The sequence below is a fragment of the Pinus tabuliformis genome, chromosome J (assembly GCF_031772625.1).
Source record: "Pinus tabuliformis cultivar Carrire ecotype Pingquan chromosome J, CPIR1, whole genome shotgun sequence".
Lineage (NCBI taxonomy): Eukaryota > Viridiplantae > Streptophyta > Pinopsida > Pinales > Pinaceae > Pinus > Pinus tabuliformis.
The window spans coordinates 1,431,945,520-1,431,969,200 of record NC_142295.1 but is presented as its reverse complement, the minus strand read 5'-3'; the positions used below and the strand labels follow the sequence as shown (position 1 = coordinate 1,431,969,200).

General features: G+C 37.6%; 1 protein-coding gene across 1 annotated transcript in view; it reads left to right on the top strand.

The window, feature by feature from the left end:
- The window catches only part of STT3B (staurosporin and temperature sensitive 3-like b), a 51,812-nt gene that overhangs the window by 6,762 nt on the left and 21,369 nt on the right, over positions 1 to 23,681 (top strand). The window contains exons 3-4 of the mRNA XM_089379484.1: positions 18,948 to 19,402; positions 19,561 to 19,683. Of these exons, the coding sequence (XP_089235610.1) occupies positions 18,948 to 19,402; positions 19,561 to 19,683 (578 nt within the window). The remainder of the gene's footprint in view (positions 1 to 18,947; positions 19,403 to 19,560; positions 19,684 to 23,681) is intronic.

The window sequence follows — 23,681 nt, the reverse complement described above, 5'->3', positions numbered from 1 at the left end:
ATGATAAGTTGTGGCTAAGAGGTGTGCCCAAGCCACCAAGCCAAATGACAAACTTAACCAAATAAAATCAAAGACTATGTGCCCAAATGGATTTGGGAACATTTGGGGACTTGAATGAGTCTTTCTAACCAATTGGTGCACCCCACTTGGGGACCAATTGGTGCATAAGGTTCAGAATTGATCCAATCAGCCATAAGGGGACCCAAACAGGGGACCAAAAAGCAATGTTCCATGGGGGTGTGTCCCACAGAGTGAGGAGATTTCCCCCCACTTTTCCCACACTCCGGGGATGGTGAGGCACCAATGGAAACATTTTCCCATGTCTAGCTTTGGGGAAAACACATGGGGAAGCACCATTTGGTGCACAAGGTTCAAAACCTGTCCAGTCATCCATAATGGGACCCAAATAGGGGAGGACCAAGAAACAATGTTCTCAACCAAGCAACAATGTTCTCGGGGGATGTATCCCTGGTTGGGGGGGGGCAGGGGGGGGAGCTCGCCTCCAACTTTCTAACACTTCGAGGATGGGTTGGTGCCTAGGGAATTGTTTTTCCATGAAACACGTGGGGCAACATTTCCCTAGAGTGGGGGCTGTGTTTCCCCAAAAGGGGAGCATCTGGACGATCCCCTCTCCTAGAAGGGGTGCTTGGGTTACCCCTTAGATTTTTTGTCAAACCACCCATAAAGATAGAAAAAGATAAAGGATAGGGCTTTGAGGAGTGCATGACCTTCGTAATTAATGGTAATATCAACTTAAAGTAAAATGATAGAAAAGGTAAGATAAAGGAAGAGATAAGAAAAATGAGAATGCCAAAAGGTAAGATATAGAAGAATGTTAGATAAAGGAAAGGTAAGAGAAAGGAGGATGTCAAAAGGTAAGATAAAGGAGAATGTCACTTTTTACTTGAATTTTTAACATTATTATTAGTTGTTTCAGGATGTTTGAGAGTGGTTCTAATGTCATTAGACTTCAGATGGAGATAGAATTTCATATCCCAGTCTGAATTTGGCAGACTTAACAGTTTTCAGGATCTTAGGATTAGCTGGATTATAGCATTTCTACTGTATTGCACAATGATGAATTTGCATGGGATGAATTGTTGTTGGGAGATTTTATCATTATATTATTTCTATCTTTATAGTTTTAGAGATGGGGACCCCTATGATAGGGAACCCTCCGTCCCTTAAATTTGGGGGGTGGTCTCACACGTCCCCATTGTGTATCTTCTTGTTCCCGTGCTCCCCCATCCCAGAAACTGGGTGGAACATAGCCATGTATTTTCCTCTGAGGTATCTGACAATCATGAGAAGAAAACATGAAACAATCCCAGTATCAGAATCACAAATGGCTGAATCTTGATCTCTTCAAAAGATTAAAATTCAGTGAATCCAGCCTCTTCAAGAAGAGTCAGATCAAATAAGCAGAAGCAGTGCTAGCTGACAGTCGAGACATGCAGAAATCAAGGCGCTGTTTTATTGACATCAAACAATCCATGAAACAGAGGAAAATCTCAGACATCATTGGTTAGAAAATGGAAAGAAAAATAATAATAACTGGTGAAATGGCTATCAGCATAACCATGAATCATTTTACAAGTTCTTGTTTTATAATGTCCTCATTTTATACCGTTTTAAAAAGTTTAATATGTTCTCTTCAGCATTTTCCGTCTGACATGAAATGACAATCATTGTCATTTAATGATCATTCTTACAAAGATCAAGGGTTCCCTTGAACTTCCTGGGGCTTGTCTTAAAATTCAAAATACCCTTGGTATTTAGAAAGCTGATAACTTGAATTTCATGGGATTAGATGGATTGATGTTATTCTTCTGTTTTGCACTCAATGTTTGTCCAGTTTGCTTGTTTTTTGGAGGGAAGAAAAACGTACCTGGACTTGTGTCCTGCCTTTGCATTGTTGATTTTAATTTTTTTTGTTTGTTTGTTTCCAGTTGCTTTGCTTTTACAGAATCTGGTGCTTTTACATTGCGCCGAGTAATTGGGATGCTCAATTTGTGGTACCATATTCAAAGTCACGCAATTAACATGATAGGGAAATGATTGTTAATTAAGGATCATTCTTACAAAGATCAAGGATTCTCTTGAGCTTCCAGGGGCTTCAAAATTACCTTGCTAAATAAAAAGCTGGTAACTTGGATTTCATAGGGACTAGAGGGTTTTATGTCATTCTTATCTTTGACACTCAATGTTTGTCCAGCTTGCTTGTTATTTGGAGGCAAAAGACATATCTGGACTTGTGTCTTGCCTTTGCATGGGGGATTTGCTTGAGTTGCATAGCTTTTAAAGAATCTCGTGCTTTTCCATTGCACCAAGTAATTGGGATGCCCGATTTGTAGGAATTATATTCAAAGTTATGCAGTTAATCGAGAGTCTATTAATTGGTTGCTATTATTTAGATATTTGTTTTCTTTAATTATATGCCTGATGAACACACAAATTTCACTGTTTTTTTGGTGCGCTTTAAGTTGCCTATAATATAATCTAATGAACTTCCCCAACTTTGTTTTTATTTCCAAAATCACTTAATAAGATGCTGGGAAGCCTCTGTTAACCGTAACAGTGCATGCAAAATATATGAAAATTGTTTAAGGCTGTAATTTCAAGCTGTTTGTTACTAACAAGTGACCAACAATAAGGAAAGATCAATCTTGCCATGTTGTCTTAATAGCTTTTAGATACCCAGGTTTGGTAGATTCTTGCAAAAACTATTCAACTGTTCCAAGTAAACTCTCTTTCTTGGTAATTATGCTTTCTTTTACTGGAAAAAGGAGGTTGGTAAATAATAATATTTGCTTGTATGCAGTGGAGACTTATTTATTTATATCTTGCCAACCTAATTCGGAATCTGTCTCATCTTTGCTCCAACAAATTTACATCTCTGTCCAACGTCCAAGATTCTGATCTGTGGTGGGTGGGGAGGCAGATTGCTATTCAGAAGATCATTTGTTCAGTGAATTTTAGTATTGGACTAGGCAAAGCTTGCTTATGCTTCTTTGGATGAGAGAAGTTCTCCATATTGTTGTGCTGTCTAAGTTGTGACAATCATTAGAATGTGATATTGTTGCAACAAAAGAAAGTTTAAAGTGTCGTTTCCTTTTGTTTGTTATGATCAATTCTGAGTGACTTGTCACCATATATTTTCTGGTTCATTCCTCCAAAATCAGATTGATCTGTAGCTACCACAAGGCACATTCCAGCAGGTCACCTGTAAAACAAGTTGGAAAAGTTTGCTAAATAGATCAAGATGATGAACCACGACTTAGCAGTGACATTTTCACTACAAGCTGCAAATTTCTGATATTAGTCCATCTTCATGAAGGATTGAAGGGCACATTATTGCATGACCATCAATTTAAAGAGTTCCATGAGGAGTTCATTTCAATGATATGAATTTATATATCCTCGTATCTATAATCTTATGGATTGATACCCAAGGTTTTACAAATGATAAAAGGGTGTTACTCATGCCACATTGGGTCTTATAGCTACATTCCCTTTTACAAGTATACATTCAACAATACAAGTCAAGAGCCCCTATACTTAACTAGAAACCCAAAAGGAGTTACAAGGATGCTAGGAGAATCTACCCATCTAAAATAAACTTCCTTATGGCTAAGATATCCACCTTTAAAGAAATTAGGAAAGTAGTTATATTTCCTTTCAAAAGACCTCTTTTTTATAGGTGATTGTTGCCTTCTATTAAAGGAGTCCATTTGAAAGGATTTAGTTCAGTGATGGCTTACTAGGGTGGTGAAAGTAGGGAATTTCTATCGCTTCCACTAGGGTTCAAGTCTCTTAAATGATCTGTTCTTGTTTGTGCTTGTGTTTCTATATGCGCAAGTCGTCCTTGCAAAACGTGTTTGGTCTTTAGGTGCAATTCTTAGGCAACTTTGGCAGAATAGATACTCATAGTTGAGGCCTTTTAGGCAAAGGAATGCTTCAAAGAGCATGTGACACTTCTACCATATTGTACCGTTTACATCAAATAGTTGTTACTCGCTAATGTTCAAAAAATAGTTGTTGCTCACTTGTGTTCAATGGAATCGTTCTAATAAAAAGGGATTTAGTGGCAGTAATTTATTACTTGATAAAAAACTAATGTTAAACTTTGGAAGTGATAGGCTTGGAGTCAAATGTCTTTGGTGGTTGTACTATAGTGATCTCATGTGATCAAATGGTGGCATCCAATATTTGCGGATGAAGACTATTTTAATCCTTTGCAATGCTTCATCTTTGTCAATTTCAAATATCTTTGGTGACCAACCATACATGGTATTCAACAATGATCCTCTCATTCCATAGTTGTTGAACACTTTGCCAAAATAGCTTTGTATGGCGGAAGAGATTGATACATATTTTGTGGTAAAACGATGAGAGTAGTTTGGAAATGGAGAAAGAGACAACAGTCTTCCTTCATGTCATTTTACTATTCTCAAAGGAAGTGATGTTTTCTATGGCTATGTGGCTATGCTATCTTGTCCTACAACTTCTTCCTTTGAGCCCTTCAAGATATTTAGTTTTCATCATCTTTGTAATTTTTTGGAAGACTTGGATTTGAGAGAGAAGGACATTGTTGCAAGAGTCAAAGACTTGGGCTCATTGTTGAAATTTTGATGTTCTATGCTGTTACAATCATTTAAATCCAGAACTTCTTCATGCTGCAAAATAAGTGAAGTAATTGTAGATAAAACATAAACCATATAAACCATATGCACAATGGAAGACAACAAAGAACTCAATGATACAGAAGTTAGGTCAATGACCAGGGCAAAACCCACAAGGGGAAAGCCCAACCAGATTCTTCTTCTATTAGAAATCAATTGTTCAACAGAGATACAAAGTACAATGAGAGAATGAAGAAGTTCACCCAAATATGAAGAATCTCTGATAGCAGTAGCTGATGCAAACACTGAATCACTTTGGTTCTCTAGGTTTTGCTCTTGCCCTTCAAGACCATATCTCTCTCTCAATCTTCCTCTAGACTCACTTGACTCCAACTCTCTCTTTCTCAAGTTTGAATTCTCCTTTCACAAGCACAAGTGTATAAAGTGAGGATGAGAGGCACAAATATATAGGAAGAGCAAGAAGGTTGAATTCATGAGGAGTAACCCCTGTGCCTTAAGGAGTAGTTGCATATACCAAAATAGGAGTGTAACTTATGCCATAAAGGAGAGGAGTGTAACTTTTGCATTTAGGGGAGAAGTGTAACTTATGCATTAAAGATGTGTAAGAGGAATCTTTTTATGATGAGTCATTAAAGTGTGTAAGAGAGTGTAAGAGGTGCGTAAGAGCATTAAAGAGAGAGAGGAATGAACCCATTTAGAGAGAGTAACATATGCATTAACTGAGGGGAGTTACATATGACATGATTGAGTCTCATGATTGAGAGACTTGAATTTATTTTTATTAATAATAATAATAATATTGATGATTTAGTTGAAATTGAACTATTAGGATTGATTGATGATCATAAGGGATTTTCCATCAATAATAATTGATGAAAGGTGATTTACTATTTTTGGAAAGTCATACTTGAGACTTTCTATTTTAAGAAATTATATTTTTAGACTTTCTATTTTTAGAAATTCATCCCCGAGCTGCGAATTTTCAACACTTCCTCTCAGTTAGTGAGGAATTTCTGTCTGCAATAAAGATCTCTGCTTTCTCTACTCATCTCTGTTCATCTATGCTCTGTATTGTTTGGAACAATGATGTCTCACACTAATGAAGAAGAACCATCATAGGGGAGATTCTTCTATCACCCTATATTCACTTGGGGGGAATGCCACTTGCCAACATATAACAAGGATCTCACACAACCAAGTCTCATCTCTACTTGGGGGGATCCACTTGTCAACACGTGACAAGGATCTCATACATCCAAGGCTCATCTTTGCTTGGGGGCATCCGCTTGTCAACACTCTGTTCATCTATGCTTTGTATCGTCTGGAACAATGATGTCTCACCCTAATGAAGAAGAACCATCATAGGGGAGATTCTTCTATCACCCTATATTCACTTGGGGGGAATGCCACTTGCCAACATATAACAAGGATCTCACACAACCAAGTCTCATCTCTACTTGGGGGGATCCACTTGTCAACAAATGACAAGGATCTCATACATCCAAGGCTCATCTTTGCTTGGGGGCATCCGCTTGTCAACACTCTGTTCATTTATGCTTTGTATCGTCTGGAACAATGATGTCTCACCCTAATGAAGAAGAACCATCATAGGGGAGATTCTTCTATCACCCTATATTCACTTGGGGGGGATGCCACTATGATGCCACTTGCCAACATATAACAAGGATCTCACACAACCAAGTCTCATCTCTACTTGGGGGAATCCACTTGTCAACACGTGATAAGGATCTCATACATCCAAGGCTCATCTTTGCTTGGGGGCATCCGCTTGTCAACACATGACAAGGATCTTGCACATCCAAGGCTCATCTCTGCTTTGGGGGATCCACTTGTCAACACATGACAAGGATCTCTCAAATCCAAGGCTCATCGCTACTTGGGGGGATCAACTTGTCAACACATGACAAGGATCTCACACATCCAAGGCTCATCTCTGCTTGGGCTACATGAGTTAGTTAGACTCAGTTAACTCAATCAATCACCAGTTTGATTTCTAGAAATAATAACATGCCAGATTTAGCTTGTTCGAAAAGCTTACAAGGAGGACTAAGGCACAAAATTGATCAATTGTTTTGTGAGCACGAGTTGGCGAGACAAGGCAATAAAGAGCACAGGTTTGTGTGCAAAAGCTTGTGTGTGGGAAGGGCGTACTAAGGAGAAACTTGTGTGCAATTGATAAAGGAGAATTTCCTTGGGGTTTTTGCAAGGAAATAGGGAAACACGATCAGGGTTCTTGCAAGGTGTTTCAACTTAGGACAAGTAGGGAGAATAAGACTGTTTTTTATTGAAACAAAGTTATATTGTAAGAGATCTATTGCTCAAAATTCTATCAATAAATTTCTCAAACAAGCAAAGGGTTTTCCTAGTTGGGTTCCTTGGAAAATATTTTGTTTTTTGTTATTGCGTGAATGTGTTATTTCTGTTCCTATTCCACTGCGAATTAAAGCAGAGAAAATTCTGCGTCTTGAGAGTTACAAGTTAGTTTCAGATTTGTTCATTCAAGTAGATCAAAATTATTGTGGACTTTGTACATGGTATCAAAGCTCTTGGAATAGATTTAAGATCATCTCAAATGCATCAAATCATAAGAGAAGGAGATATGAGGGAGCCACTTCCTAAGAAGCTGTAGTCGAAGTTAAGGAGAGGTCTTGTTCTTGTGACAAGTATAAGAGAAGAAAGGCAGATGTTGGTCGAGGTCTAGGAGGACAGTTTGGGCATATTCTATGCTACGTTTGTGGGCTAATTTTTGCAAGATCAGGTCATAGGTTTCTGTGCAAGAGGTCGAGCTCTTGTAGCCTAGTTTGGGTGGGTCGTAAGCTAAGTTTACCGGAAACGTCCCTCTAAACCCCCATAAATGGTGTTCAACATTTTGGAAACAAAAATAGGTACGAAACGACACGGAAACTGTTGAAAAGTGTAACTAGGTTCAGTCTTCATAATGACATGTAATTATGATTTTATGTAAAGAGATGTAAATAAGAAAAATGAAATTATCATATTGACTTGCTTCATGGGTTTCATGAGCAAGGATTTTGTTTTTGAGTCAAGACTCCCTTTGAGACTCTTTAGGGTTTATTCATCAAGACATCAGAGTCATTGTCATGTAAATGAAGTCATGTTACACTCTGTAATAGGTCAATATTGTCTCTGTAAAATATCCTCTAAGAACTTGTCACCAAACCCCTTCAAGTCTAGCTACAAACCATGAAGAAACTCCAAGATGAAGTCGACCTAAACACTGGTTGTCAAGTCAGCCTAAAGGGCAAGAACGGTATAAATAGCCCTACTCGACCTCATTTGGAGACACACAATTCAGACAAGCATTCATTGGAAAAGTGTGAAGAAGAAGGCAAAAGAAAAGGGCTAAAAGGAAAGAAAAGGAGCAACAAATGAAAAGTACGAAGATTCTTCTGGGTCATCATCTTCTGGGTATAACAAAGATTCTTCTAGGTAGTGCGAAGTCTGGGCAACAGATTCTTCTGGGTAGTGAAGTCTGGGCAACAGAGTCTTCTGGGTAGTGCGAAGTTTGGGCAATAGATTCTTCTGGGTAGTGCGAAGTTTGGGCTATAGATTCTTTTGGGCAATAGATTCTTCTGGGTAGTGGAAAGTTTGGGCTATAGATTCTTCTGGGTAGTGCGAAGTCTAGGCAGCGAAATCTTTTGGGTAGTGTGAAGTTTGGGCAGTAGAATCTTCTGGGTAGCAAAATCTTTTGGGTAGTGCGAACTCTGGGCAACAGAATCTTTTGGGCAGTGCGAAGTTAGTGCAGTGAAATTCTTCAGGGGCAGCAAGGGAAAGAAGAGACCGAGTATTCTCTCAAGAATACTTAGAGACCGAGATTCTCTAGGAAGGTTGTGAAGGAGCAGTGTAAGAAATAGAGACCGAGTTTCTCTAGGAAGAAAGGCAAAGGAAGGGAGAGATAGAACATCAAGGTGGGAGACAAAGTTCTTGGAAGGATACTATAGTCAAGGGTCCATGTCATGGTCTTGGTACTAATCAATTCAAGATTTAGAAGAAGAATTTTATCAGGTTTTCCTCTCAAGAGGTGAGAGGTTTTGGCCCTGGCTGGAGTATCCTATATTTTGTGTCACTTGTCTTTATTTTGATAATTGTCTTGATGAAAAAGAACACACTAATAAGCTAACAAAGTGAAAGATCATAAGTAAAAGAAGAACAACATATCACAAGCAATTATCAAGCAGAGAAATTGTTAACATTGAATGCCCTAGATTTCTCAACATGGTATCAGAGCTAAGGTGTTGAAGACAAGAAGGGGCAGTCAAAGCAAGCTGACACACAAGAATCAATCTTCAAAGAAGGAATCAAAGAAAATCAAAGGTTATCAAGAAGGAGATCTAGATTCTCATCAAACCAAAACCCTAGATTGAAAGCAAGAATCTTGAAATCATCTTTAAGAAGGAAGCAGAAACCCTAAAAGCATTTCAGATATCATCACATCATCAAAGGAAGTGGAAGCTCTTCAAATCTAAGGAAGATTGAATCAAAAGTCAATCCTCTCTCTTGAAGCAAAGATCTCATAGAAGGTAGACCTCCCTCTCCAAAAGACTTGAAGCAAGAAGCAGTAAGTTCATCATCAAAATTGAAGATTTGATCTTCTCAAGTAAGTACCTCTTATTATAATACAATCTTGGAAAATGACTTCATGTTTTAAGGAAGATCAAAAGCTGGTTGGGGTATCAAACTTCCTTGTTTGTAAAAATAGGATAGACATTGTCCTCAAAGTAAATGAAGTCATTGATCATGCTCATGGTTAAGTCTCCAAGCCATCAGAAGAACTAGCATTATCTGAATACATGGAAAAGGATCTCATGGCTCAGAAGATACTCAAGTAGTCCATCAAAGATTCAATTATTTCCTATGTAGCAAAGCTAGAAACTTCTAAAGAAATATACGATAAGTTGGAAGAACTTTTCTCCAGAAGCACGATAGAAAAAATCTTAACACTTAGATTTGAACTTGATAAGTTGAAAATAGATGAAGGGATATCATCATGCCTCTCTAAGGCATCTCAAATAAAAGAACAACTGAAGGATCTCGGAGACGGAGTATCAGATAATGAAATACTCTCTGCTATTCTAAATGCATTAACTGACGAACAAGGGAACCCCATTGCCTCTAGGGAAGAGGAAGTCATCCCATTATGGTCTCTCATCAAGGTAAAATGAGACAGGATGAAGAATGAAAGTGAAGAAAGATCAGAAAGAAGGAAACAATTAGTGACAACGAGAAGAAAGATTTGGAAAGATTTGGTTTTCCAAAGAAGAAAAGGAAGAACATGGCTAAAGTAAGATGCTATAATTGTCACAATTTTGGAAACTTTAGAAGGAACTGTCCTAATCTCAAGAGGGACAGGGAAGAAGACTATTCTATTAAGGAAGTAAAAGAACCTAAGACAAAGAAGCGTAAGAAGGAAGAAGCTAAAGATGATCTTCTTCTTTAGAAGGTTTCTTTTACTTGTAAGTCATAGATAGGAAGCAATGTAAAGCAGATAGGATGCATTAGAAGAAAGCATCGTGATAAAGGCATTAGAGATAAGAGCTCATGACATGAGAAGAAGAAAGTATGTTTGGTACAAATTCTATTGATAAGGAAGCTCATAGGAAACCTCATGGGTTTTTATATGAAGTAGAAGTCATCATCAACTAGGATCATCATAGGAGAAAACATCTGCCAGGGGAGGATATAAAATATCCTCAAGGTTCTTTGCTAGAATTCTCATCAAAGGATTCACCAATAGAGAAAGGAAGCAAAAGGTTTTCATTAGGAATTCTAATTTGTGAGATTCAATGAGTAATGGTATGATGACACAACATGAAAGCATGTTTGAAGGATAAAGTCCTTTCAAATGAAGCTACTACAAGAAGTCTGGATGACTGAAAGAAAAATGAGGTATGTATGTTCACATAAATTATGGGAAAAAGTCATGTCACATAGTTGAAAATATTATAGGTCACTATTTCCATTCTGGGAAGTATGATCAAGAAAGAATCTCCTCTAAAGAGCATAAGTCATGCTAGATGAAATCAACATATATATATATATATATATATATATATATATATATATACGCATCATGAGGAAGTTGACTACAATCAAGGAACTTTGATCATCGAAGAGATCATTGATTATAGAAGGCATTCAACATCCGAAGTCCAAGAAGATTTGACTAGGATATCTCCTGGAAGGATATGAAGACTCTGATAGAAGTCGAAAAAAGATAAGAGACCTTTGACACTAAATATCTATGGGAGCTGTGTCAATCTGCATGCAAGATGCCGATACTTACAGAAAGATGTCATGATGAAAGATCATTACAAAGGTAACTTTGATTTGAAGTGTTCATTGATTATTTTTGAACTAACATTTGGATGGGCTTATGTAGGACTGTCAAAGGGAAGATCTGTAAATGACTTCCAAACAGACCATATAGAAGGATGTAATGTCCTTCCGAGAAATATGGCATGAAAGCATAATAACATGAAGCAAAGTCAGATGGAAAATTTGATAGATCACTTTCTGATGAATTAAGGACATGATTGACTCATGAACAAAAGTGATGAATGAGTATAGAACATATGAAGACTCTTTATCGTAGAATAAATACATGACATCGAAGAAAGGAGCTTGTCATGGAACTGAGTGTTCTAGGTTCCCCACATGAAGAGCTGCTATACGTCCTTGGTTAAGAGGGAGCCTGAGAAGAAGTTTCTTACTTGGAAGAAACTCTGAAACTTCTAAGCCGGAAGCTTAAGTACATTCCTCTGTGATAGGAATGAGTACATTAATGGAGTAAAACTTCTTGGTATAAGAAGGAGTGATAGACATGTTGTTCTGTGCTTCACCTGAGAAGACAAAATGGAGGATTGGGTAATCATTTGGCATTCGATGCTCTTGTGGGATGAGATAGGGAATCCCATGGAAGAGTAGTCGTGGAGGATCGATATTCTTTTGGGGACTGGGGAGTCCAAGAAAAGAATAGTCCTCATGGAACATATCTTGAGAGAACCTAGGTGGGGTATGTTCTGAGAGAGAGAATGATGAGGATGTCTATAAATCATTGGTCTCACCAACATTTTGCTTTGATCTTATTGAGGGATAGAGTTGTTATTCAAGGCCTTGCTATATAAATGGTGGTTGGTATGATGCTATACAAATGAGTTACAAATCCGAATTCTTCTTAAGAGAGATTCTTCAGATTGAGAAAGTCCAAGGTACCATTATGATTACCTCCCTAGTTAAGAGGGAGTGTTAAAAAGTGTAACTAGCTTCGGTCTTCATAATGACATGTAATTATGATTTTATGTAAAGAGATGTAAAAAAGAAAAATGAAATTATTATATTGACTTGCTTCATGGGTTTCATGAGCAAGGGTTTTGTTTTTGAGTCAAGTTTCCCATTGAGAGTCTTTAGGGTTTATTCATCTAGACATAAACGAGTCATTGTCATGTAAATGAAGTCATGTTACACTCTGTAATAGGTCAATATTGTTTATGTAAAATATCCTCCAAGAACTTGTCACCAAACCCCTTCAGGTCGAGCTACAAACCATGAAGAAACTGCAAGATGAAGTCGGCCTAAACTCCAGTTGTCAAGTCGGCCTAAAGGGCAACGAAGAAGGGTATAAATAGACCTACTCGACCTCATTTGGAGACACACAATTCGGACAATCATTCATTGGAAAAGTACAAAGGAGGCAAAAGAAACAAAAGAACAGTACGAAGATTCTTCTAGGTCATCATCTTTTGGGTGTAGCGAAGGTTCTTTTGGGCAATGTGAAGTTTGGGCAGTAGAATCTTCTGGGAAGTGCGAAGTCTGGGTAGCAGAATGTTTTGGGCAATGCGAAGTTAGGGCAGTGAAAATCTTCTGGGGCAGCAAGGGAAAGAAGAGATTAAGTTTCTCTTAAGAAGACCTATAGATCGAGATTCTCTAGGAAGGTTGTGAAGGAGCAGTATAAGAAATATAGACCGAGTTTCTCTAGGAAGTAAAGCAAAGGAAGGAGGAGGCAGAACATCAAGGTGGGTGACAATTCTTGGAAGGATACTATAGTCAAGGGTCTATGTCATGGTCTTGGTACTTATCAATTGAAGATTGAGAAGAAGAATTTTATCTGGTTTTCCTCTCATGAGGTGAGAGGTTTTGGCCTTGGCTGGAGTAACCTATATTTTGTGTCGCTTGTCTTTATTTTGATAATTGTATTGATGAAAAAGAACACACTAATAAGCTAACAAAGTGAAAGATCACAAGTAAAAGAAGAACAAGCATATCACAAGCAATTATCAAGCAAAGAAATTGTTAAACATCGAATGCCCTAGATTTCTCAATAGAAATGACACTGAAATGTTTTAGCTTTTTGGAAACGTGGTATTTTCAGTGTTTTTGGAAACGCAGAATCCTATTTCTGAAACATTTTGGGAATTTTTAAGGGTTTTGGATCCGTTTCTAGAGTTGCTTGAGTCAGATATGACGTTGAATGCCATATCTCATATGACTTAGTTTGACTTGGAGGCACCAATAATTGCATCATCAAGTGAACATGGCTGCAATGCTCCCACTCATGGAGAGGATCTAAATGTTTATGTGGATCTTAATTACATGGATGAAGGCATATTTGATGATATTTAAATGTAATTTATGATGATGTTTTAAAATTTTGGACAATGAACATTGAATACCATAATATGTCATATGATAGTAGATTGCTAGTCATAGTTCATTTTGTAATGTGTACTATGTAGTGTGCATTTAGCATTAATTATTGAAATTGGAAACAAAAACATGATGTTATGTTGAATTGATGATGATGATTTGTTTATGTTTAATTAATGACGATGATCATGTATTTTTAAATATAGGATCTAGATTTTGAAAGATGAATGGTAAGATGAAAATTTTATTTTGTCCTATACATATATATACATGTCGTTTCCTTGTCATATCGCATTCGTTTTTTTTTGAAAATTTGTCGTATCCATTTCAAACTTTGTTTCCGTATACATTTCAGTGCAACTTAGGCTGTAAGGCTTAACAAGAAGTTGGAAACAAGGGTCGAGTAGCCTCATAATTACAACATAGAAGTGAACTTGATAGAGGAGCGCAGGTTTTGCATTAGACTGAGGTAGAGTTTGGAGGTTTGTAGCAGCTACTACATCTTTAACGAGGGCCAAAGATTGCAGACTTTTATACTAACATAGGTCTAGAATATTGGTACAAAAGTCAATGTCTCAACTCTCAAGGTATGTTAAATCTCCTTCAAGTATGGTGTTGATGCTAGGTTGGTGAGAGTTCAGGATTGGGACATAGTAGGTGGTAGCTTAAGAGCTGATTGGAGGGCTGCTAGAATGGCCCTAAGTTCAGTCCTTGTGAAGGACTACAAGGCTGATAGGAGAGGCAAAATTATTTGAGCCCTAAGTACAACTTCATGTGAAGGACTACAAGGTTGTTAGGTAGATGTTAGAGAGCTTTCTGGGGAAGTAGGATGGTGTACCAAGGATTGAGAGTAGACCACTGTTTAGAGGGAACTTCGAACTTCGTTCCATGGAAAGGGAGGATCACGATAATGCTCAAAGATAATTGGGTGGGAGAGTTCATCAATCAAGCGATAGCTCCACCTCAAGATCCCTAGCAATTGACCCAACATAATAATAATGATATCAAGGCAAGGATGATTATTCTAGAAGGGGTCAGAGATCATATAGTACCACATATCCATGAGAAGAAGACAACATATGAGATGTTAATGTCATCTTAAAGCTATATTAGGGTACCTGTGATACTAAGAAGCTTGCTCTTAAGGAGAAGCTGAGTATCCAAATGAGCAAGGATGAGCCCGTCATCACATATTTGTCAAGGTTCACTCCGGTACGAGATGAACTAGGTGGTGTGGGCGTGGTTGCCTGATTTGGACTTCACAAGTCTTGGAAAGGGTTCCAGGACACTATTAGTGGTAGAGAGAACTTTCCAAATTAGGAAAGGTTTTGGACTAACTGCATATAGGAAGAGATCCAAAGAGGAACCATAGAAGGGAGATCAATTATGATAGTGGACGAGGAGAACCTTGCCCTAGTAGGCAAGGCCAAGAAGTGGCTGAGTTCAGTCAGAAGGGCAAGAATAAGGATCTAAGTAAGATCAAGTGTTTCCATTGCCATGAGGTTGGACACTATGCTACTAAGTGTCCTAAGTGGAAGAAAGAGTCTAGTAAGGATCATGTAGCTGCATTAGCGAAGGTAAATGCTTTTTCAGTTGAGTTCGAGAAATATTTCTCATTGATTGCTTGCATGGCAAGCTCAACAAACAACATTATATAGTATATTGATTCAGGAGTATCCTTCCACATGATTAGGAACAAGAAGAGTTTCAACCACCTGAAGGAGAAGGACATGCAGTTTTAGATTGAGCTAGGAGATGATCGTCAGTATGCAGTTAGAGGAGTTGGTACTGTTAGTTTTCAGAGGGAGTCAGGTAATCCTCTTCATCTCAGAGATGTTCTCTATGTTCCGGGATTGAGGCCAAATCTTGTTTCGGTAGCTACCCTTGAGGACAAGGGATATGTTATCATCATCAACAGAGGTAAGGCGTACCTCCAACACTTAGCTTTTGGATGTAAGAAGCAGATAGGTGTGAGGGTGAAGAGTCTCTACAAGTTGCAGGTAGAGACAGGTGTAGCCTTGAGCAACAAAGCAAGTGGAGCTCAAAGTAGAGAAGTGGTGGTTGAGCGAGAGCAAGATAGAGCTCTCAAGATGGAACCGCAACCAGTATTTCAATTTCAGTCTAAGCTAGTTGGCAGTTGGGCTGACCAACGGGATGATGAAGAGCATAACCCAAGGTGAGTGGAGGCAACCACTTAGTCAGAGACTCCCAATATAGGGAGAGTTCGAGCCAAGTGGGCAGAGAATTTGATTAAGGAAGATCAGTAAAGAGTTGAATCTTCCAGTATCACTTCTAGCCAGAGAAAGCAGTCATAGAGTTACATGGGGTACGTGGCACTTATGAATGAAGTGATGGACTCGCAGAACATAGTGGGAAAGAACAGGTCTTTAGATTAGGTTCCGCAGAGGAAAGCAGGGAAGTCTTCTAGTTCAGATTCTGGGGGGAGCAACTATAGCAGCAGATGACATGGTAGTGTTGGAGACAGATCCAGGTGGACAAGGTTATTCTAGAAGCACCTTCCTCGAGAGTGTTGAAAATAGTAGCGAGAAAGGTCCTTTGACTTGTGCCTTAGTCAAAGAGACCAAGAAGTAGTATTTACTTAGCATGCACGAGTTCCTAAAAGTTAGGACGAGTTCCTAAAATTTAGGACGAATTCCTAAAAATGAGGGCAAATTCCTATAAGTTAGGACACTTCATGAAGCAGTTCGACTGATGCACTGGAGTGGGAGGCTTAGTTGTTGTCTCCTAGTGCGAGTTATCTTTGGAAAAAGACAAGTGAGTGAGTCTCAAGTTTTAAATTTGGGTAGTACGAGTTACATGAGTCAGTTGGACTTGGTTAACTTAATCAATCACTAGTTTGATTTTTAGAAATAATAACTTGCTAGATTTAGCCTATTTGAAAAGCTTATAAGGTGGACGAAGGCACATAATTGATCAATTGTTTTGTAAGCTTGAGTTTATGTGCAAAAGCTTGTGTGTGGGAAGGACGTACTAAGGAGAAATCTGTGTGCAGTTGATATAGGAGAATTTCCTTGGGATTTGTGCAAGGAAATAGGGAAGCAAGATCAGGGTTCTTGCAAGGTGTTTCGGTTTAGGACAAGCAGAGAGAACATGACTGTTTTTCTATTGAAACAAAGTTGTATTGTAAGAGATCTATTGCTCAAAATTCTATCAATATATTTTTCAAACAAGCAGAGGGTTTTCCTAGTTGGGTTCCCTGGAAAATATTGTGTTTTTTGTTATTGTGTGACTGTGTTATTTTTGTTCCTATTCTGTTGCAAATTAAAGTAGAATTTTTTTGTGTCTTAAGTTACAAGTTAGTTTCAGATTTGTTCATTCAAGCAGAGCAAAATTTCCACTGACTTTCTACACGCAGCATGTGTGATGCTTTGTGGAAAAGGTCCTGATAAAATTGTGCATTGAGAACTTGTGTTTTTTTCAACTCGCCGATGTTATTGACCGAGTTTTTCATGATTTTTTCAAAAATGAAAAGCTCCGGATTTAATTGTAAAACTTGGGATGACATTGGTAGTTGATCCAAAAACTTGTGAGTGAAGTGCTGGGTCATGTATAAGTTAGGAAAATACTGATTTTTCCACTCATTTTGCACTCTAACCTTTGCGATTTGTGCCCGTGGAGAGAGGAGGTGTTTGTCACTGCCCAAGAGGAGGAGATTTACCAGTTTTATGGCGTGGATTTGGAGTTTTGTCCACTGCTCAACGTGATAGTCTCAGTGTGCTGATTTGTAGGTGCCAGGTATGGATTCTAATTTCTCTCTGAGTCTTTGTAACACAAATGGTTCCCATGAGGAGGAGCAGGAACAAGAGGCAGCGGAGGAGGAGGAGGAGGAGTTGACACCAACAAGGATGGGAAGTACAGAGTCAACCTCCTATTTTTGCTTCTAGAGGACAACAAAATCCATTTGTAGCACTAGGGGCAGGGCTTTCTTCCTCTAGAGGAAAAGGCAAAGCCATTCACTATGCTCGTAAAAGGGGTAGAGGAACTCATTGACTGATTAGTTTATGACATGTATATGACTCATGATGATGATATACCTTTATTATATTTTTTGTTGATATTTTGACTCTTCAGACGGAGTTAAGACTCAAGATTTAGGACTTGATTCACTGTTGATATGTGATATAGCACTAGACTTCTTATATGTCTTATATATTAGGTTTCCTTTCATATTTATGTGGCAATGCATTTATTTGATGTTGTGGATACTTTAGAATCTAGATGCTAAAAAAAAATAAAATATTTTTGTACTTCTTAAACTTTGCTGAGTTTTTGCTCTTTTTTTCAAGTTTCTCCAGACTTTAACAAATTTTTCAATTTCTGGAACGTTGCTGATTTATTCCCGAGGTCAACTTTTCCCACATTGATGTGATGTGCTTCTAATAGTGGACTGTTTTTAATAATTATTATTATCATGATGATATCCCTTAGCATTCCTTCACTGCACAATGTATGTATGTATGCCCAGTTCCATTGAACATTTTTGGTCATTCACTGAAATTATGATAAATTCTTTTTTCTCTTGAGATGCATACGTGGATGATATATTCTTAATATAGCTAGTTATATTTGATTGGTCTTAGAAAATTGTTTTTCCCCTTATTTCCTCTGTTTTTTTGTATTAGTAGTAATCATATGTATCTATAGTTATGCATGTGGTTCCCTTTAACTGTCTTGGGGATATTTCAAATGTGTGATCTGACATTGAAATTTTGTACATTTTTATATGCCGCTTACCTTTCATGATGGTATTTGTCTCGAAATTTTGTTTTGTTGTGCATGAGTAATAATATGAGTGAATATGTATCTATCTTTATGGAGGTGGTTCCCTTACCTGACTTTTGGGCAATTTCAAAATGTGTGAAGTGACAACAGAATTTACTACATTTTTATATGCCTCTCTACTATTTGGAAAGAGTGTTATTTCATGAGTGGTATTTGTCCCATTATTTTGTTATGTGGCAGATGGTGGAAGCTTGAATAGTATCCTTATGTTGCAGAGTTGGAAGATTAACTGTTTACAGTATTTGTATTGAAATTCCTTTTGACTAGGAAAATTGGAATTTGTAATGTTATCTGGGTGTTTGGTTACATATATTTTATATATAGTATGTATCACAGGCCTTTATTTTTATTTTTATTTTTTACTTTTTAATCATAAGGCAACCATGGTTCCTGTCATTGAGAGGCCGCTACATCCACGGGCAATAATCCACAGAGATCCACCAAAGGCGGCCTAATATATCGGGCCTAACCCCAAGGGCATCGAGGATATTTGACCTCGTGACCTCCAAATAGGCAAGGTACTTAGCAACAAAGGCTCGACTAATTGAGCTATCCCCTGGGGCTAATATCACAGGCTTCGTATTTGTTTGATAACCTGTATTAGTTTTATGTGTTCTTTGCAAACTGCAGTTGTGATAAAGTTCATAAGGAAAGAGAAGTCACAAGACACAATAAGATAATTTTAATAATGTCCAACAAATGACCACAAAAGTAGGTCAATGGGACTGAAGAAGAGTACAAGGAACTGAATAAATTTGTAAGCATTGTTGATTTTTGGTTTATATTAAGTTTTAACACTCATTGTTTTCTTAACAGGTGTCTTCAGATCAGTCATTGCCATTCCAGAGAAAGGGTGCAGGCATCATACTCTTAGGTGTACTTTACTTACTTACGAGATATGTCATCCACTGCACCTGGGTGACATCAGAGGCATATTCATCTCCCTCTATCGTTCTCGCTGCTAGGGGTGCCCATGGTGAGAGGGTTATCTTTGATGACTATCGTGAAGCGTACTTCTGGCTGCGGCAAAATACCCCTCCTGATGCCAAGGTAATGTCGTGGTGGGACTATGGATATCAAATCACGGCAATGGGAAACAGAACTGTTATTGTTGACAACAATACATGGAACAATACACACATTGCCACTGTTGGGCGGGCGATGTCATCATATGAGCATGAAGCCTACGAGATCATGCAATCACTCGATGTGGATTATGTGTTGGTTGTATTTGGAGGTGTTACTGGTTATTCTTCTGATGACATTAACAAGTATGTTTAAGAAAGACTTCTAAAATTTTGCTTTTACTTTTTCAACTTGCTTCTAGGAAATTGAGCTATCCATGCCTTATTTAAGTTCGTTTATAATTTAGTGTACTTGGATATTACACGTTGGTTGTCTTCTTATGCACTGACGTTTCAATCACCAGATTTTTATGGATGGTTCGCATTGGAGGTGGAGTGTTTCCTGTTATCAAGGAGGCTGATTATCTTGTTAATGGAGAGTACCGTGTTGACAAAGGGGCAGCTCCTAAAATGCTGAACTGTCTTATGTAAGTGGTTTCGAACTTGTTATATATAAAGTCAAGTTATACACATTTACATTTTGAAAAATAATACTGCTTGCCAAATTATGCACATTGTTTTTGAAAAATAATCCTGCTTGCCAAATCATGCACGTTGTTTTTGAAAAATAATACAGCTTGCCAAATTATGCACATTGTTTTTGAAAAATAAAACTGCTTGCCAAATTATGCACATTAACTTTTTGAAATAATACTTCTGATTTTGTGTTAGCCAATTACTTACTTTTCATGTGGTGAGAACAAATGGATACACTATTGAAACTTCAGGGAAGTAAATTTGTAGTCCTTTGTTTTGGTTAATCCTAACCGTGGAAAGATCAGAGCTACGATTGCCACTTTGAAACAACTAGAGGTGGTGAGGCACTTGTCAGATAGAGGAGCTATGATTGACAAAACTCAGGGCAACAAAAGATCAGAGCTACGATTGCCACTGTGAAACAACTAGAGGTGTTGAGGCACTTGTCAGATAGATCTTTTGGATTTAATTTTGAGCTGACAAATCTCAGAACAAAAAATGTAATTCTGTGTTTATTAGTTACCCATGTTCACACTGTCTTGAGAAGTCTGCACCAGTGGCTTATGAGTTTTCAATCATCACTGTGCATGCAATTATCATTTTTTATGAAACAGTCTTGGTGATGTAGAACACTCCACAAATCTTGGTGAAAATATCCATCAATATGCCTCTGCTTTCACTAAATACGAGGCAAGCCCTACCCATACCGGGGATATGTAATCAATTAAAACTAAAGTGGAGGCATAGTGACCACAAGAGCTGCAAGTGTATACTAAAATGAAAAACAATGATGGTGTCCTGAAACAAACACACAGCTAATGACTACACATTTGAAGTAGATACTACAATATAGTTATTGTTATGCTTTGCCCTCACCCATGCAACATACAAGATTGCTAGCCTTCATTAGTGTCTTAATTGAGTTGTGTGGCCAACCATCCTATTTGCCTAAGCCAAAGGAGTAATTTGAGTGCCCTTCATTAATTGTCATACTGACCACAAGGACTTAGGAGACCTTAATGCTTAAATGCAAACAATGGGAGCATCCATAAACACATTGTGGAATAAGCGCAACAAAGATCTCTATATTTGAAGTGGATACCTGAATGTTCTTTGCAGATACTTTGCTGTCACTAAGCAGACTCCAATGGGGTCTGAAGTGAGTTTTGTGGTCGACTATCCTATATGCCTTTGTAGAGGGCCGAGGCATAACTGGAGTGCTCCTAATTAATGCTTTCAATATATATGCTAGTTACGATTGAGATTCTATCACAAACATTCAAACAAGATAACGATCTCTAATTGAGTTAGAAACTTGTTGGGTTTAAGATTAGCAGCAAATATTCTCGAACATATATCAAGCAAGGAACACTGAGAATTTACACTCAAGAAACCCCTGAAGAGGAAATTCTATTCAATCCTTTCATTCTTGTGCGTATTTCAATTCTACAATAGGTCCCTTTATATAGAATAGGTGACCATATCAGTTTGTCATAATAAGATATTCAGTTCAACCATGTGCATAACAATAGCTAATAATCTCTGCCGTGAATCTTTCAATTGATTCTTTGAGAACCCCATCCCTAAATTATTTCATTCTGGCGATCCTTGATTCATATGTAGACTTTAGGCGTGTCCTACTTCACTACAATACAATCATATACTTTAAATGTTATTGAACACAAGTAGGACTTAATTCTTCTTACTTCCCTGTAATGAATACTTGTGTTTTTAATATCAATATCTTCTGTCTCTTCAGCTGGGATTTTCAACTGATCTGATCTTCTTCTCTGCTATTTGTCTTCAATCTTATTCACTCTACATCCCTGGGACTTCTTTAACTAGAACTTGCACCTGCAATATATATATATATATATATTTTGTTTATATCCATACAAAGAAGTCACTATCCACCATAATACATGGTCACCAACTGTTGTATCTGCTGGCTCTCGATGAAGCTTTATCTTGTACATGGTTCATCAACAATTGTCAGATTGCAAACCTTTTCTTGGTTTACCCACAACCACAGTTTGGGTTTTTGTAGGATACCCATATCCTTTACATATCTGAAATGGTTTTTTGTTTACTAGAAACCATTCACTGCACCGAGAGGTTTTTGGTTGATCCCAAACTATCAAATATCAAAATTATGGAGGTATGCTTGCCATATCAGGGCTTATAACTATTTCATCATCATTTGACTTGGGTACACATGAAAACTTACCGTTATGCATTTTCTTTGAGGCCTTGCATGAAATGGGGGAGTGATACACGTTTCCAAAACAGAAACATGTTGGAAAAATGGCCCCTCAAAACTTTGGAAACAGGGAAATATGATAATATATAATGCGATATTTTATAAATAGCACATTATGTTGGAACTTCAAAAGGAAGCATTAGGAATAAATGAGCAAGAACATTTAAATGACAAACATAAATGACAAGCAATCTTCCACCATTGCTTATGTTGGGATCCTCATCATTGGTATCTCTTTGTCTACCTTGATCTGCTAGGGACATCACTCAACACCATTCAATTTTGATGAAACAACTTAATCTAAGCCTTAAAATATGGTAGAAAAAGCTTAACATGCCTAATCAATGATTTTGACTTGAGTGAAGGGTACCTTTTTGCCAAGGCCATAACAGAGGAGTTTAAAAATTGGTGCCACCAACATTGGGTTACGCAAAGGGCTGGTTTTCTTGATTAATTGCCAATCCCATACCTTCATACATGATAGAATGCAATGAAAATGCTGCAATGCTGTCAATCCCGAATTCCAAAAACTGCCAAGTCTGTTGAAATTTGAATGGGCTATGAAATTGTACCTTATCCATATGAAGTCCAATCAGGTTGGAACTGTTCTCAAATGCCCAGCAACAATTAATTGTAATGTTAAAAATTCAAGGATGAAAGTAATGATAAAGGAACAATATAGAACATATTTGTACAGGTGGAAACATGTTTAAGGGCCATATCACACGTGTTTCTGTACAAAAACGCGCCTGGTACGGCCTTGTACTACACGTTTCCTGCAAGTTAGTTTGAGGCTAATCTATCCCTTTTGCAAACATAGTACCATGACCATTTTCAGGATCATCAAACTTCTTAGGGTTTTCATTTTCAATTGATTTCAATTACTTTTGACATGTAGTATTGCTTTCACTACAAATTCTTACCTTGCTTGCTGCTTCAGTTTACTTTTATTGCTTAATTTGATTTACAATTCTTTAACTTTGCTCTGTGTCTTCATTAGTATTTGCTTGATTCTCCCTTCTATTTCTTCGTTGTCGATTTGTAACTGTCTTATGTTCGTGCCTATGAGTATCTTATTTCATATTATTTTGTTGCATCATCTGTGTCAAATTCTTTCTCTTGCTGCACTTGATCATGACTTTATTTTGCCTGCTCTAGATCGACATCATAAGATTCTTCATATCTTCATGAAATTTTGCTTGGTACTAAACACTTTCTGGAAACAATTTCAAATAAGATTTGTTTAATGTTAGAATGGCCAGTTCCAACATAGGCTCAAATTTGCGACAATAATTGGCCAAATGAAATTTCACAACAATGATGTAACACTACCTACCGTTCCCTTACAATAATATGGGCTTGTGGAAGGGTGTTACTGACATTTTAACTGTCGATGATCAGCAATATACTGGATTTCAAAATGGCTTTTATTTAAAACTTGTGGAAATGGTTATTAATGTGACCATTGTGCCCAACCCAGTGAGATTTTCTTGATGATGTAAAACTACTTGTTGATTATAATCCCGGATGCTACTTGAAGGACGATCTGTCTTTATTACTATGGCCCTAATAACCCTAGCATTCTACATGGTTCTTAAATGGTTGCTCTATTTTAATTTTGGTCTTCTTGTGGATCCACGATTCAACTCTAAGTTGCACGAAATGCCGAAACGTCTAGAAGCTTCCAAA